We start from the raw sequence: 17,917 nt of genomic DNA, 5'->3' as shown, positions 1-17,917 counted from the left end.
CAAAGCAGGTAAAATGTCTGCTCATTTCATGGTGACATGGGAGATAAAACTGCAAAAGTAATGCCATTTTAGAAGGGAAATTGTAAACGAGGACAAACTTGCTACTGCACATTTATAAGAACCTACCAGCAGAGCTTCTCAAGCCCGCTATATATTGTACAGGGAGCTAAATTCAGCTCTTCCACTTGGCACTGCTGTAACTTCACCATTTTTAATGGGGTTAATGCAGTCTGAGGAGAGTGTGCATATCCACAGAAGCCTCATCTTGTGATTTTATACGTTTCTGCAAAGTTAGCAGATGGAGCTGGGTTAGCCCCATGCTACTTCCTTTACGGAGGTAAAGCTGCAAAGGTAACGCAGCTTCGATGCTGCTTTTTCATCAGCTTTATTCATGGTGGAATTTGCTTTTAAAGCTTTGGAGGGGATCATCATGGTGATCACATGGCAACATTCCAAGAGGGGAATAATTTACTTCAAAGATTACAGAAGAAAAATCCCACTAAGAACTAAATCCAAGTTCTGTCTCATTTTCGGGTAATTAGAATGATGCAAAATCAATATTAATAGCAGGTAACTGCTGATACTACAGTGAATAAATATTGCTAACTGGCTGAGATCAATAATTACTAATTATGCATTACCTAGCAGGGGAAAATATCATGAAACTTTCTTATTTGGAAAATAACATACCTTGAAAAAACACTTTGATGTGATGAAATATCCAGAACAACAGCTTCATAAATAAAGCTTTACTAAGCCTTTCTCTTCAGCTTGCACTGGACTATGTGGGTGTCAGCGTGGTCTGTTCCTTGCTGTTCTGAGTGGCACTTAAGTCTCAAATAAAATCAGTGTTTTCAGAGCTGTAGGTTGGGTTGAACAAAAATTACAAACTCCAAACAAATTTAGATCTTCATTTTGAGGCACCACAGTAGGATGAACTGTGACCTCTGCCAAATTTCTAAGTCTCCTAGGATAATGAAACTAAACCATACATTTGTTGCTGACGAAAGGATAGAAATTTGCTGAAACATCCACTGAAGACTCTCTGGAAAGTTCCGTATGACAAATCATTTGGCTAATTGGACACAATTTTTGAATCCATAATAAACCTTGCAGGCAAAAAAGTGTGACCCAGTTTCTTGTTCCATTATTGAACAATTTGCACAGCTCTAAATATAAAGCAGTTGATAACATATCCATACTTGTTGCAAAGGGAGCATATTGCATGAACTGCATAGGGCATAACAAAGTTGTGTATTTCCATCCATACTGCAAAAACTTCTTTCAAATGATGAGAGAACCAGGCACAATTTTTTTTTCCAAATCCACATACAAATAAACATATATGCCTATGTTGTAATTATAAATATATTTGTGTTATTTATAATCATGGCACTACACAGTGAAAATCACATCATTTCATTTTTCTTGAAAGAGTAAGAATAGTATAAGACAGTATTCATATAGCATATCTTTTTGCTGTCCCACTTAATGTTGTTTCAAAGTGTTTTCAGAAATAATGATCTTATGATAGCAACATTGAGTCAAGTTGAATAAACTGTAGAGCTATCACAGCAGTCTGTACTCTGGTCCAGCTTTTGACCTCAGCACAGTGCAGATAAGACTGATGCAAGACCAGAATTAGGCCCACTGTTTATCTGTTCTGCTGCAGCCTAACATATATAATTGCACATAGCCCAGTATAGCATTCTCCCTGCTGTATATCTCAAAGCACTTAACGAGTCATTATGATCTTCATTTTATAAGTAGGGAAACAGAGGCACAGACAAAGTGATTTGCTGAAGGTCATTTAGCTGATCACTGCTAGCAACAAAACTCTGTTTTGATCCTAATGTTCCATAATGGAAACGTGTTCGGATCCGGATCTTGTACCCTATGCATGGCACCACACCAAGGGAATCTACACCCGTCTGCCTGAGCAACACCGTAACGACACAAGAGATTTGGAACTAACTGTCCACAAAAGCTCATTCGTATTAACAGAACAAGGCAATATTATAACCAAAGAGTGTTTTTTAAGAAATAATAGCATTGACAGATAATAAATGCTACTTTATCAGATCTAATTTAACTATAATAGCATATAGTCCTTAGATTGTTCATTACTACATGATACATTACTTTGAGCCCTCATGGCTATTCTAGATAATGTTTTAAATATTCAGCAGTTTAAAAAAATATTTCCATTACAAATATTTAAAAAATATACTTATCCTAAAAAGCTTTCCAGCACTATTCCAAAAATCTCTTGTATTAAATATCTTTTTCATTTTAACAAAAATAACTGCCATTTTATAGAAGAGCTTAAGTGTTGACAAATCTGTAATATAGTCAGAATATCTTAGGGCCAGATTCCACTCTTGTTTATACAGTTGCCAACCTGGAGCATGGTATTCATTTCAGCTGCATTACTCTGGTATAACCAGGAACAGAATATAGCCCTTAGTGTTTTGAAATGACTATCTGGACTGGATTTTGCAATAATTACTTGTGCCTAAGAATAACACAGAAAGGATTTGCTTTACTACATTGCATTTAAAATGCAAAAGAACATTATAGTTAGTACTTGAGCCATGACCACGACAGAGGCATCAGGCAGCTGCAGTACTGCAGTTGATGAGTCAGATCTAGAACAGAATTCGCTTACAGAAACCCCTTTTTTTTGGTCTGAATGATGCCTGTAACTATCTTTAGATTGAGGATGAATGTGCACAGAGAACATTTGTAAAGACAAAATGCCAACCTACCTATAATGCTTTCTACAATTCTAGAAGTCTTTTTCACATAACCGTTATTCTGAAAGTTGACTGAGTTTACTAGAATATCCCGCTACGTTTCCCTAGGGAGGATACTATTTAAAATAATTTTCGTATTTCCAGCCGAAACTGCTGCATATATTCAGCACTTTTCAAAGTGCATTTTCAATGACCTATTGAGCATTTATGGGCATCTGCAGCTGATCAGAAAATTTGGAAAATGTCAGTCTTTTAAAACACTGCAACTATTTTTTGCCATCCCCCCTATTTCTTCCAAACCCATATTTAAACGCAATATTTGATTAAGCATTATAGCAATCAAACCATCTCATTGCATCAGGTTACAGGTAAGCAAAACTGTAGAAGTCCCAGGTGCAAACTGCATTTCCTTCCCATGACCTTCATGAGATTAGATTGGAACCTTACATGTTGATTTCATTTAATTCATATTTAAAGCTTTTACTCTGTTTTCATCCTAAATTTTGGCTACTCAAACCAAGAAAATGTAAATACATAGACTCAGTTCAGTCCTCGCTGTCATCTTCATCATCATCGTCATCTTTACTGGGAGCACATCTTTGGAAGCAGTGCACTAGAGTTGCCAGGAAGAAGCTTGAGAGAATAGCAGCAATGGAGACTGCGACTCCAGAGAAGATGATGATAAAAAGGTCCGTCAATGACAAACTAAACTTGCATTCACTAAAGCTGACCTCAGATAATTCATTCAGAAAGATTCTTCTATTTTCCACAGGCAGGGAACACTGGATTTCATGAAGACCTGTAAAAAAAGAAGTGAGGGAAAAATCAGGAATACTAATGAATCCTTCTGCTGCTCAGGACAGAGACCAGCTGGCTGAAGAAAATAGTCTGAAGAAAATAATTATCTCTAGATTCATGAATTTATATGCAATTTGGGAAATAATTGACTAAAATCTGACATTCCCCAAGGGCTGTTACATATATCCCTCAAGTGCCCTCTGGTTTTGCCTGGTGTTACTCTCCCTGATAATGATGTTCTGCATCTTCATACCTTCTATACTGTCTTTTTGCAGGTGCAAAAAGAGACTTTCGTCTTATTTTGATCAAAGCCACATGTTAAGTTTGATGGGTACTCATTTAACTCTGATCTGCTTTCACCTTTTCTCTCTGTGTTATAAATGGATTGGCTGATATTATTTCTCCATGCATTATTGAAGGAGATTAGTTCTTTATAGTGAAAGCAAGTAGGTCCAAATTCAAAAACTAGTGAGATTAGAGTTTGGTATTGGTCAGTAAAAGCAGATAACTCACTGCATAGCCCTGCTCTTCCATGCATAGCAATGGGAAAAAAAAGAGATTTCATTAGTGGGGCTTGCACAGAGCAAATAATGAAGTGAATTAACTCTGTATAGCTGATGGAAAGACAGCTTTTATCTTGTTACGGAGGATATGAATGTAAAAGGGAAATAGGAGAGTTGAGTATTGATGACCTGCACCCTGCTCTGGTGCACTTGATCCGCACCTCCCTTTGTCTGCTCCTGAGCAGAGCTGGAGCCCTGGGTTGCTTTAATAGCTGGAACACATGAGGTTTTATTATTTTATTATCAGGTCCAGGCTCATCGGTTTAGTAAACCTGAACTGTTACCTCCCGCTCAAGTGTTACGTTGATTTGAGAGGGAAGTTTAGCCTATTTGAGAGCAGGTTCAGCCAAGTCTGCTTGGGACCAATTTATCACTGGCTTATTTGATCCTGAAACGATAATCACACATCATTTTGATCCCTGAAACCCATCCCATATTTGCCTTATTTGTCAAAAGTTCTGCTGTCCCCTGTTTTCCATGTTCCTCTCACCCACAACACAAGCTGCCAGCAGAACAGCACCACAGCCTGCACGAATGCAAGGCTGAACGGCTTCCTCTAGGCAAATTGCCACCCGAATCCAGGCTGTAATTCTTCCTCTAAGCCTGGAGCGTGGTGGAGATGTGCACCAGATGGCGAGGCAACCTGCCCAGCAGACCTCTGAAACCTCCTGCCCATGGCTTAGCCAGGAAGATAAGAGACACAGGGTTTCAAATGCCCTTGGAGATATTCAGAAGTCTGGGATCTGCAGTATGCATATATATGGAGTCTGGTACACAGGCTTTCCGGAAATATTTTGAAGCCAAACTGGTCTAGTCCAAGGGAATATAGCATCTAAAAAAAAAATCTGTCTCAATTGTAGCTAAAACATGACAAAAAGTTCTATACAATTTTGTTTCTACAAAACAAAACTGGAGTAACTGTTGCCTGCTGTTTTCACTGCAGCTGTGCCATCCTCATCACATGCCCAAAGGGCAGGCCACCACAAAACACTCTCCATGGGCTATTTCTGGCCAGTTGTAACAGTTCTCACTGGTGAATACCAGCAAATACTGGTGAACTTTTAAAATGATCTCTGCTGAGTGGCCTTAATGAATCTTTGTTAACATATCTAAGCTAATATATTGTATATTTTAGACAACAGGGAAGGAAAGAAAAAATGTGTGGGACAGACAGAAAATTAAGACTCCAGGACTTCAGAAGGAAATTGTTCTAAACAGATTTACTGCATAATCCATCTCTAGAAATAACCTGATACGGAAGGATCTGCCAAGGTTCCCAGAGAGGGATGTGTAAGAGCCCCCATTACCAATCACCCTTTCACCATGGGTCAACACCGACCCCGCAGGCTCCGTTCCCAGCTGCTTCCACCTGCCATCCCAGGGCACTCGATACAAAGAGGAGAGACACTGCACCAAGTCACACAGAGGGTGTCTTTGCAATGAGAGTCAGTGCACTGCAATGATCATGAGTCCTTAAATAAGGAGAATCAAAAAGCTCTTTGCCATGTAGCTGTGGGTACTGGAATCTAGGTCACGTTCTCAAACCAAATAGATTAGGAATTTTCTACTTGCTTTATTCCCTGACACTCCAACATGCTGGTTTAGCCTCAAGTTTCCACAGGGTTCTTAGTCAACAAAAATAGATGCCAATAGGCAATATACAATGTCTTAAGCCAGCAGAGAGGCCTCAGGGCCTCCCCTGCCCTGTGCAGGCACCATCTCCTCAGCGAGTCGGGGTGAGCCGACCTGCTCCACGAGGGCCAGGCGGGCTGCAAGGGAGCGGGGGTGACCACGGCACCGAGCGCCAGCAGCTCACGGGGACAGAACATTGTTTAATCCATCCAGTTGAGTGAACTGGGTATTTTGCTGCATCACGACACTGCTGCAAAAGCCAATGAAGTCAAAAGGAGTTTCTCCTTTCCACTCCAAAGAGAATTTGGAGCAGACTGTTTATTTGTAAAACTAGCAAGACTAGCAGCTGTATTTCTCGTTCTGCTAGGAATTTTCTCCTCTCAGAGCTAATGCTGTGGATATTGGAACCTACCTACGTCTTGCTTACCTGTAAACACTAATATCCATGCAGGTCGTATATATATCCATTTAAAATGCTATTGAACAATGTTGTTTTGTCTGCTCTCTGCCTTGGCAACATGTTACCTTCCTCACACTATTTTAGGTACGTTACCTTCTCACAGTGGAATCAGACTCCAGCACATGTAGGGATCCAATACTGGGATCCCCTCCAGCTGCCCTATTATACTGGAGATGCCCGGAGAATTAAACCCAGTTCTGTTCTTTACTTTGGCAGAAGGCAATCCCAGGTCATCATGCACCTTCTGCATGAACAGAGTGGCCTACATAAAGTGATGAGTATTAATTATAATATTTTTCCTCCGGGTGATTCCACCACATATAGACTCAGTCAAATTACCTGTCCCCAAACACAAGATGTCTGGGGGATAAAATATTGTCACTTAATTCTATTGCTCTACTTTCACATGCTTTGACTACCTCAGTGGCACTGATTTCTGCAATATTTGAGATTTTTTTTCTGTAAATCCCAAATCAATTTATTTCTTTAAAAAAAAAAATCAAACAGGCTTCCTGAAAAAGGGTCTCAAGGAAGCTTGATATTTAAATTTTGGCTGCAGCAAGAAAACCTTCAGTGTGGACCCTCTAAAGGTAGGCAATCTCTGTTATGGACACTGAGTTTTTTAAAAATACAGATATTAGCTGTATTAATAGTAGTTTTCTAGCATCCAGAGATATCTAATGATATGAGATAATGCAAATGCCCACTGAAATGTATCAGAAATACATTCTGAAAAATGAAGTGTTTATGGCTTGTCTGAGAGCAGAAAACAAGTGGGTTAAATATACATGTGTTCATTACAGTCTATACAATAACTGTAAAAGGACTCTAATATGTTATTTCAACTTTTCTGGGAAAAGCAAAACTGATATTTGCCCCCTTTAGCTGCTCTCTTATGTCACATCCTAGTTTACAGAGACTTGAAATGTTTAAATGTGACGTTTTGTTTCTTGTATGGTATTTGGCCTCCAGCTATAGTTCTCTTCAGTCTACTTAAATGCTGTCACTAATGTTTTAGATGTATTAATAAGCAGTAAGGGAGGCATTGGCTCTGAAGAGAGATAAAATTTCATTAGAATCTGCCTCAAGATATCAGAAAAATATGACTAAAAAACAAAACAAAACCCTCCTAAACTAGTGTCTATATTTAGACCTCTAAATAAACTCTTTGACAGCCAAGTGCCCCAGAATCTCACAGATTAACATGAAAAGCTATTTCACAGTTTATCTCAATGTCTAAATATAACTTAAGGCTTAACATCAGACAACCACACCTGCAAATTCTGCCTTCACATCTGCAAATATGTGAAAGAGGAAAGTATCCCAAAAAACCTTAAGATAGAAGGAATAGAACGAAAAGCCAGTGTCCATTTTACTGAAAATAAGCAGGATAACACATTATATATTTACATATGCATATATATAGAAACAGATTTGATGAGCTTGTTGGGGGAAACTGATTTCTGTTAGGACTTTCTGCTTGAACAGAGTAAAAGTTGCTGAATGTGTGAGATGTCTCAGAGCTTTTAATTCCTTTCTGAAAAGTGGATATTATGTTCTGTACCAGCAATGTGTTAGCATGTGCGTGATACTCAAGAAAGAGCTGAACAGCTCTAATTGACAGAACAGTCTGTCCTTGTTAGCTGAAGCTTGCTTTACTTCTAAATTAGTGCATCAAATTAAGGCAGGCTTCTCCACACAGCAGATGAGTAAATAGGTACAGATGAAAAAATAAGACCTGAGGTCCTACAAAATATCAGCTGTTTCAATCAACTTAGAAGGGGAAATGAAACTTGTGCTCTCTAGTAATTATGATTTTTTTTGAAGCTGATGTTTACCATTTTCAGTGCAACCACAGGGGCTATGGGGAGAGCTGCAATTGCTGAAGCAATATGTTATTTTTTAGTTACAGAATAAATGTATTTAGAATACCTGAGACTGGAATAAGATTACACAAGATGGCAGAGCTAGAAGAACCTGTTGCATCAGGAACAACTTTCTGGCAGATAAACCTGAAGTTTCAGATAGCATTACTGCAAAAATTATGTTAGGAGGTGAACAAGGATAGAAAAGTGCATTTTCAGCTGAGAAAACATAAGATCTAACAAACTCTGAAAACAGGAGAAAGCCATTCCATATTGCAGAAATTACTTGATGTATTTTTATAGGCTTCATAACCCAATTAAGCAGAAAAGGCAAGCAACTTCAGCCTGGTAAAAAACAAAGAAAAAGGATACTATGGAGCAATATATGCAGACAGAGGCAAGAACTCGATCACACACATCTCAGTTTCCTTCATTTCCTGAGTACTTTCAAGACCAGCCTAGACCTTTGTCATTTCAATTTCCTTCTGTGATTTTGCATGTTCCCTCATGGAGTAAAATCTTCCATGAAAGACATTTACTTTTTCTGAAGACTCAGAGGTTTTGCACCAACTCACCAAGTTTCTGATTTCCAAAAATTTATTCAGTATCACCAGATAAAATAACTGTGCTTTTCCCAATGGGAAGCCTTTGGTTCATGCCAGCAGTCACTGTGCTGTCATTCAGACTTACCAAACACCTATAAAATCAAATTCACCCTTGTAGAGAAAGTCTTTAGAAGATATATGAGTGTTTCTCACCCAGAGTGAACAACTTCTGGGTTTTCCCTGGAAAACAGACCGTTATGCATTCTCCACTTACTGCCATTCCACTTCACTAATCGTTCCTTTTACTACACTTTTTGCATTATATAACCAAGCCATTATTAACCAAATCAGAGGGAAAAATTGTAGTGTTGTTCTGGAGTAGCATGAAAACTGTTGAGAACTGCTCCACATTCCTTCCCTCCTCAGTAAACCCAGGTTACTAATTTTGCCATTTAGAGGCTGGGGAACTTCGTTCTGTTACAGAACAGCTCTGCGTCGTTAATCACAGCATATTCTCAAAGAATGTAAGGAGAAGAAAATCCCCAGCCAATTCCTCTTTTCCATTCTGCCATTTTCCATTAGTACAGGCCACACAATGCAGAATAAAAGCAAAGGATGCAGCCAAGATAAGTGAGCTTTTATCTTGGGCCCTAAAAATATGTCCCTATCTTTCTCTTTCGCAGTGTTTCCAGGCATAATGCTCACTGTCCTACTTAACTTGATGTGCCTGCTGCGAGAATACCCTGCTCTGTGTGCAGGCTTGCAGCAGTACAAGGAGTCTGGATGATGAATCTGAGTGAGCTGCTCTTTCCTTCCCCCCAGGGAAGCTGCAATATCAGAAAGGCCAAGGAAATGCTGCTTTGGACAAGTATAACCAGGCAAATAGGAACGTGATTAGTTCTTAGTGGGTTAAACATTTTGATATCACTTTAAAGCAGTGAAAAACAGCTATAAGGCAATCAAATTGCAATGGTAAGATTTAATTTCACGCGACTTTTCAAAAGTTGCTTTGAAAGGCCCTCAGTTGTAGACATTTGCTTTTAAATGCCATCAAGACAGTTTGCCCTCATTGCCTTGAATAATGCTTTTCTATTTTATTATAGCAGACAGTATTTGTGGCAGTAGCTCAAAACATGCAAGAAAAAGGCTGAGTTTGCACAGTCTTCTGCATAGATGCACTAAATTTGACGGATTGCAAAGAAATCAGTGAAGCTGCTCCCAGGAGTGAATGCAAAGCACTAGGCCATGGTGAGGGGAAAAGAACCAGCTTCAGTATTTGCACCTTTCCTCTCTGTCTCCCCAAATCAAATCAAGCTGAATGTTTGGAAGATCTAGATAGACAGGTGATTTTGCCTTTAAGCTCCTCAGCTAAAAAAAAAAAACCTTCTCATAACTTTGGATGAGATAAACTGCTGTGAGAAAAATCTCTAACCTTGCACAACACTGAAGAATAGCAACAATAGTATGAGAAAGCTTAAATCATTTGAGATTTCCAGGCATAAGTTTGGATAAGCTTAAAAACACTGACATGGCAAAAGAGAGATGGACTGGAACAGACTCCTTCAGCCTGAGCAGATTCTGGATCAAAGGGAAGATGCAAGTGCATTAAAAGGGAGTAGAAAGAAGGACAGAGTCAAGGGTCAGAAAAGGGAGAGGATATGATCAGATTTGATCAGATATTTTGCTTACAAAAACCTTGGAGAGCAAGAAGTGAAAGAAGAGGTTGAAGAAAAGGTAATTTGGTGTGAAAACACAGGGAAACTGGACTGATGCTTGTCCCAGTGTGAGAAATGAGCAAATACTTAGTTCACATAAAGAAAAAACCTTAGCTAGTGCACTGGGAAAGCAGGAGAAAAGGTCAAGGCTTGGTTTAGAAATAGTGAAGACAAAAGTTGCAGCTGAGGATGTCAGGAAAAAAAAAATCACTGTCTTCCTTCCTAAAACAGCTTTTTTTTTTTTGTTACAGCTAAGAATATTTAGGGCAGCCTAGATTAGTGTATTACAAAATGCCACCCAAGGTCATGAGCATAGGAAGAGCTTAAATAAATGATTACACACTCCTGTGATCAAGAAAGGAGGAAAAAAATCTGAAATGTCTTTCTGGACTGTGTTTTTCTGCCTTTGCACAGGAACTCAAGGAAACACACAACTCCTTGACCTTGACCTGTTCTCTCAAGTGACTCTTGACTGGTTTCTTACTTCTCACCTTTGCAGGGACATTTCAGACATAGGCTGATTTCACACTGGGGGATCCTTTGTATCCCCTGCAGCCCTTATCAGCTGCCAGCCCTTTACCTTCTGCTGGCAGCTGGGGTGCTCAACAGCATGAGTTTATGCCCTAGCACTGTGGGAGACATGAACTGGGAGGTGATGTCCAGCTAAACTGGGTTAAGAGAAGCTTTGGGGTCGACAGGGAAGCATGGAGAGAGAACCTGGGCTCCTTACACGCGGCAGCTTTAATAGTTTTTTCATCAAAGCTCGTCTGAAAATTGCTGTACCAAATGTCAGGGTAAGTTGACCTGCATTTGGGGTTTTTGCGGGACCATTTTAATTGATTCCCCAATCTGGAAGCAGTGTTATTTCAACTAAAACTAAATAAAAGCCTTAAACAAGTTTTGTATAAAATAGGGGATGGGGAGTTAACTCTTCCATGCAGCTCTACAGAAGACGACTAAATGGAGAGAAAAGGCAGTTCCCTTAAGGGAATTCGCAGAGAATATTCATCTTTTAAAAGGGCTTATTGTGGGAAACATTTACCAGAGATAAACCAAAATCTGGAAGACATTCAGATCTGTGCTCACTCAAATTGAAAAACCTCCCTTCACTACCTATGCACCTTTAGTCTATATATCATAATTATTAGGGCTTAATTTTTAAATTTTATTTCTTAACTGGGGAGGACAGTGCTGAAAAAAAAAAAAAATCAACCTGCATCATTTTAAGGGACTCCTGGTTTTAAAGCATGCCATTACCGTTTGACCAAAGCATCGTTTGGTCACTGCAGGCAGCACACAATATTTGACCACTCGCCTCCTCCCCTCCAAGACACACAGACACACAACCATCAGGCTTTACCTTTCTGGAGCTTGGATGCATTCTCCTGTATCCAGCTGAAAAGATTGGCAAAGTCACAGTCACAGACCCAGGGGTTGCCCTCTAAGCGAATAGTCCGCAGGGAGGGAAGTGCTTCTAGGGCAGCCACGTTCAGGCTTTGTAAGTTATTGTCATTCAATTCTAACACTTGGAGCTGTTCCAGGTTCTCAAAAGCAGCCTCATCCACGTCCGCCAGGTTATTGTTCCCAAGGCTCAATTTTATCAGTTTTTCTGCTGATTTGAATATCCCAGCATCAAGCTGTGTTAAATTATTGTAGCTTAAGTCTAAATATACCAGTTTGGTAGAACTGCTAAAAGTGCCCTCTTCTAAAGAGGTGAGGGAGTTATTCCTGAAGTCCAAATAGACCAGATCTCCATAGAATATAAAGAAATCAGCTGGTATTGCCTGAATGTTGTTATCAGCTATAAGAAGTTTCCGCACATCCAATGGAAACGGATTAGGAACACTGGGGAGTCCTTGATCCCGGCAATCTATAGTGTGGTAGTCCATACAGCTACAGACAGCAGGGCAAAAATGGCCCGTGGGCAGGAAAAGCAGGCAGATAAAGACAGAAGAAGGCAGAAGGCAGAGAGGAAAGCATGGCAACATCGTCAAGGATTTGGAAGCTGTGAGGAGCACGGCTTCTAGGAGAAGGACATTTTGCTGGGCTGAGCAGCAGTGCCTGGTCCTCGTGTGTGTGGTTGTATCCAGGAGATCACATATCATCCCCGATCCGATAGCAGCAGCCCGGGGAGGGGGAGGGAGAGGATGACTGAAGGGAAGAGGGAGGGAGGCAGACACACGGATTTACACTGTCACGGAATGATAATACCGAGAGCGGCAGGGAAAGCGATGATTGGGCAAACGCGGGGCCTTTCAAAGGACTCCCTTGTTTTTGTGAGCTAAAAAAAGCTGGGAGCCTGTTTGCGTATTTGCCACATATTCCAGCAAATGGGAAATCACACCTGACCCTGCAACTCTCACAGCAGCAGCGCACGATTCAAAAGCCCTTCAGGTAATGAACCACGATGAAATCGATTATTTTGTATTTTTTCCACGGCCCAGCATGTACCTACATCAAAGTGATCAGTGTCCTACGGAAAAGCAGGCAAGGGGCAGGGACCAGGTTAAGTGCTGAGAAGAATTTGCTCATCCCTTTTAAAACAGAGAGCAGGAGAGCAGCAAGGGGGGAAGCAAGGACAGGAGCACTGACCTGGGCCATTTCGGGATGCCTTCAGTGACGCACGTTTCACACTATTTATACACGACACATCTCAATCAAGGAGCACAACCTACTGCAGCAACAAGGAATATGACCTCAAAGGTGAGCGGTTTCCTGGTTTAATGACCACAGCAGCCACTTTCTAATTGGCTCTGCTAATATCTACCAGCTGAAAGCACGAGTTGTGGCTCAGATCCTCGGCTAGTTTAAACTGAACAGATTCACTTCATCTTCAGGGGTCTGAAATATGTGAAAGCCAATCTGCTTGCCCAGGCAGAGCAGAGATGATTTTGCAACTCAGCATCTGTGTTCCTGACACATCCCCACATCCACACCCAGAAAGACACATCCTTTGCCAGCTGCAAGATGAACTTTTGACTCCATCCCCCTGCTTTTTGCACACCTGGGAAGAGGTGGGAATGGGAGCCCAGTGCTCAGGCCACACAAGGATGATGACAGAAGATTTTCTAAAGAAAACAAATGGTATTTGGGTACCCAATTCCTGAGAGTTGGAGCCAAGAAACTCAAACACCTTTGGAAAGCTCTTTCTTATGTCAGAGAGAGGCCAGTAATCTTGATATAGGGACATATTTTGGAATTGAGAATATCTTTCAGCTAGGACAGGGCACAAAATTTTCCTTCCTATCCTCCCAAGATATCTGGAGTTAAATGTGAATACTGAAAAGAGTATCCGCCTCTCAGTAAGCACATGGCACTGCTTGGTAGAAAAAGGAGCCCTGGCTCCGCTTTCCCCACTTTTTTGTTCCATAGGGACCCTTTTCCTTATGCAATTACCTGGGAGCAGGACAGCACCATGCACTCTGCTACCTGAGTCCCTGCCAGACCCCACAGGGTCATTCCGCTCCTTGGCGGAGATTTCTGAGACGTCAGGAATGGGACTTGGCTTTCCGAAATTCCAGCCTTTGCTCCTATGTGAAGGACAGAACCAAACTTCCTATTACTCATACGTAATTTCATTACCTAATTTCTCAGGTATTGTCATTACCCTGTAGTGGAAAGACTGGCAACAGCATAACTTTTGTACACTCATAAATGCAGTTTGCAATTTCTCCACAGAATCTGTGGAGATTTCCTAAGACACACATGAGTGTGCAGGCCTGGCAGGGAAGCAGTGCTCCCTATCAAGCTCTGCATCTTTTGGCCTAGGTAACCTGTAGGTTTGTCAAACACTGGCCCCATTCCCAGAGCATTCAGCCAAAGAACAGGGTTTCACCGACTGTAACAGCGCTGACCTCCGGCTACACCAGAGCAGATGGAGCACCTGCCACCACAGGCTGCCTGCCACTGCCTGTCACCTCTCCTGCTGCATCTCATTTCGGAGAGTTTCTGCGTGACCTCTCTTTCTCTGGATAACATTTCCCGTTTCAGTTTTCTCTGCTTTGCTCTATTCATTCTTCGGCTATTGCTTACTCTTTACCTCATCTATTTCCCTCATGGAATAGAAATTCTCTTTAATCTTTCTGAAGCATCATTCCTTTCCTGGACATTTCAAGAAATTTTATACAGCAGGAGATTCAACAAAGCTTTCTATCTAGAAAAATACTAAAGTTTTACTTGTTTAATCTTTCATTTGCATCGTTGAGAGTAACCTGTGCTACTATATAAAGGGGTTAGTCTGCTATCTGCTGAGTGCATAGCACCCTCTTGTGCTCTATAGGACATTGGCCTTTACATAGCTTATGATAAGCTACTACCTCAACAGTTTGTGATCAGCTATTAGCAAGTTTTACTGTACTCTTAGAACTTACCCACACTCTGAGCCTCATTTCTTCCTTTTCCAATAGTGTCCTAAAGAAATCCTGATTAATCCAAGTAGAAAAATGAAAGATATGATCTGGTCATCCATCCATCCCTTTCTCATCCAGAAGCTGTTACTTACAAGAGATGAACTGAAAACTGTCCATCCTCATTCATATTTGTGAATAGCTGATTGAGTATGTTTTTCTGTGAAGGAAGATACTAATCCAGGCTTATGCTTGGCTGAACCAAGGCACACGCTATGGCCCAGGCTGCTGTACCAGGTGCACTGAGGACTGCAAAAGGTTTTCTTCATTATCATACATCAGCAACATGTCCTGGGAACCTGCACTCAAACACATTAACACCAAGTTAATCCATTAATTAAACACTGAAGTGCTTAGCTGTATCTCTGAATGGAAACTCTTTTTTTCCCCTCGGATATTTAAGTGTTTTGATTTCAACACACTGTTCTGAGAAATATCTTCCCTTGCTATGACCAGACATGTTTTTATGGATGCAGCCAAGGGGCACCTTGGGCACTTTTCCCTTTGATCTTGCATCTAGAAGATGGAGCAAAAGAGAGAAGAGGCAATTTTCTGTGCCTCATGATTTATGAGGAAATGCTAGAAACTGTGAAGTGAAGCTTATATTACACCTGCCCCGTCCTTCACTGCTGCTGCTATGCTGCTGGCAGCAAAACTACATCAAAATTAATCAATGTGACAGCAACAATGATTGAATTTGAGAACTTTAGACACTACAGTTCGGCAGCCAAATGAGTCCAGCCAAAGCCCATCAAAACGCTTCCATCAGCTGCTCTGCAGAGATGTGGGTTAGGCAGACACATGGTCATTCCTATTAGCAGACCATTTACAACCAGTACAGTCATTCATAAGGGAAGAGGGACTGTAAATCAGTTGTTTCCTCTTTCGCCCCAGGAAACAAGTTGGTTTGTAAACTAACCCGCTGCCATGAGACAACTGCCTGTCCTCAGTACAGTTTATGAGTCAGACTTACCACAGCTTCAGAGTAAATTTGAAGGCAACTAAGAGTGAAAATTCTCCTACTGCTCCTAAGTCATGAGCAGTGACATGGCGACACAAATCCGCAGCTATGTGACTGCCCACACTTGGGGAAACGGATGGGTCGGCTCCCCCAAAGCAAAAGGCAGGATCCTCACTACAGGAAAATCACTATCACAGTATCTCCTGTGCCAGCTAAGATCAAGACAGATTCAGAGCCAAACGGATCTTTCATAGGAGCCAGAAGAGCTATTCTTATGTATTACAAAGTTACATGCAAAGTTGGTCTCTAGTTTCTTCACCAAACCACGTATCTAACCTCATTTACTATTGGGATATAGTAATATTGGGAAACCCTGAAAAGTTTCTAACTAGAATTCCAGCATATTTTATTTTGAGGAAAATTCACGAAACTTGCTGACTTTAAAGCAGCCGTTTGAGTTGAACATAACTTTCAGAGCTGGGGCTTGTTCCAATCCGCTCCTAAGCTTCAAGCAGTGAAGCCAAACAGAAGTCTCAAACCAAAGGCCAGTACTAACACCTAACCCCACTCATGAAAAGAGAAGTAGAATGCAATTCTTAAATGTCCTTATAAATATAGCGTTCCCCAAATGAACCAGGGGAATTTCCTCCAAATGTAGATTGTGTGCTGTGCTCTAGATTCATCCTTTCCAACTCTTCTACAGAGAACTACTACTAAATACTTTATCAAAGCACTCTGAGGCTGTAGATGCTGCTGTGCAGCCTGCCTGAGCAGGCAGTAGTATAATATGACACATGGTGCATGTTCTGACAAAAAGAAGCAGAAAACAAGGCTCGATTTTTTCCTATAGAAGACATATATTCTTACTCCCCTTCTCCCATTTACCATGCTGACTACTACTGCATACTCTTCCCTGGTGTATATACACAAAATGCATTTATGTTAGTAGGAATTCCAAGCACCAGATGAGTAACAATGAAAATCATGAACCTTTATGTTGCCCTTCACCACAAAGATGCTTTACAAAATTATAACCAAGTGCTTTAAAGCTCAGACTCCCTTTTCAATATAGGGCTTGAAAACAACCTTTTCAAGTGTACTGCACTCAATAAATTACGTGTACCATCCCCGCAAGCAATGTCATGTCTTAGAGGTTATTTCTGAACAGCCATCTTTCCATAAAGTAATTACTCCACAAAAACACATCCATTGCTGCCAAGGAACAGCAAAACGCTATTTTCAGACTGAAAGTGAAAAAGGATCACTGAAAGCTTATGTTATGTTCAAACAAAAAGAAACCGATAGAAAAAGGGCATGCAAATATATGCTTGTGTATTGATTCACAAATGAGTATATGTGCAGTTCCACTTCCCCTTTTTTCCTTCAAAAAAATCAAATATGGGGGTCCAGAATGGGCAATCTAGAGGAAACAACTGAAAACTGGGCTTGTATGCTTTGTAGAGCTCATTTTGCAAGAGAACTGCCGACCTTTTTTAATACTAAGTTAAAAAACACAAAATAAAAAGACAATACCTCGTTTATAAGTACCAGAAATACTTAATTCTTTTATGCCCGCATGATGAACAAAACCGAAGAAAACAGTGATGAAGAAACGTGAGGGATGGAAAACCTGCTGATGCAAAAGACATTTTCACCTCTCAGGTAGGAAATAAATGCTGAAAAGGCCTGTACATTTTTCAGTGTGCAAAGAATATTGTTACAGAATGAGCTGCAAACTCATTTAAGTAATGAACATCCTGAGATAACTGAAGTATCTGGTCTTGTTCCTGATAAATGATGCTGGTCATTCACATGTCTTCAGTCTAAAATGATATTTCTTTCATCTTACAAGTTTCTCTGGCTATACAAAAGTATAGCACCCCTTAGGCAAGGCAGCATGTTCTGACTTAATGTCTTCTGACATTTCACTCGCCTTGTTAATAAGATGGGTGAAATGTCAGGTGAAATTAAATCAATGAGTGCAGCTATCCCCAAAGGGGAAATATTTGGGGTCTCATAATGCTGCCTCTAGATTTGCTTTTAAAAATATGTTGATAAACCAATGCTAATTGTTACAATGTCTAGATTGCATAATTGGTTCAGAAATCACTTGTCTCAGGAACAAGGATTTCAGGACACTCCCCTGTTACTCCTTGATATTAGACATAACCTCTAGAATTATTACACTTACACTTTGCACAGGTACATTAATAATT

General features: G+C 40.5%; 1 protein-coding gene across 1 annotated transcript; it reads right to left on the bottom strand.

Moving 5' to 3' along the window:
* Positions 1-3,275: 3,275 nt before the first annotated feature.
* On the bottom strand, positions 3,276-12,383 carry LRRC38 (leucine rich repeat containing 38). The gene is made up of 2 exons (XM_088536091.1): positions 11,695-12,383; positions 3,276-3,555 (listed from the first exon to the last, which is right to left on the bottom strand). The coding sequence occupies exons 1-2, from the start codon at positions 12,320-12,322 to the stop codon at positions 3,302-3,304; spliced, it is 882 nt and encodes a 293-aa protein (XP_088392217.1). The 5' UTR covers positions 12,323-12,383; the 3' UTR covers positions 3,276-3,301.
* Between the last annotated feature and the right edge of the window lie 5,534 nt (positions 12,384-17,917).

This window comes from Tinamus guttatus, unplaced genomic scaffold (assembly GCF_059628265.1).
Source record: "Tinamus guttatus ecotype Peru unplaced genomic scaffold, ASM5962826v1 Tinamus_guttatus_pri_ptg000652l, whole genome shotgun sequence".
Taxonomy (NCBI): Eukaryota; Metazoa; Chordata; class Aves; order Tinamiformes; family Tinamidae; genus Tinamus; species Tinamus guttatus.
Note: the sequence above shows the minus strand (reverse complement) of the source record. Positions and strands in the feature narration are given on the sequence as shown.

Excerpts from the sequence above, each read along its gene's own strand:
- LRRC38 (XM_088536091.1), bottom strand. The coding sequence starts at position 12,322 with ATGTTGCCATGCTTTCCTCTCTGCCTTCTGCCTTCTTCTGTCTTTATC. Across the intron at positions 3,556-11,694 it reads TGCATCCAAGCTCCAGAAAG|GTCTTCATGAAATCCAGTGT; the intron begins GTAAAGCCTGAT and ends CTTTTTTTACAG.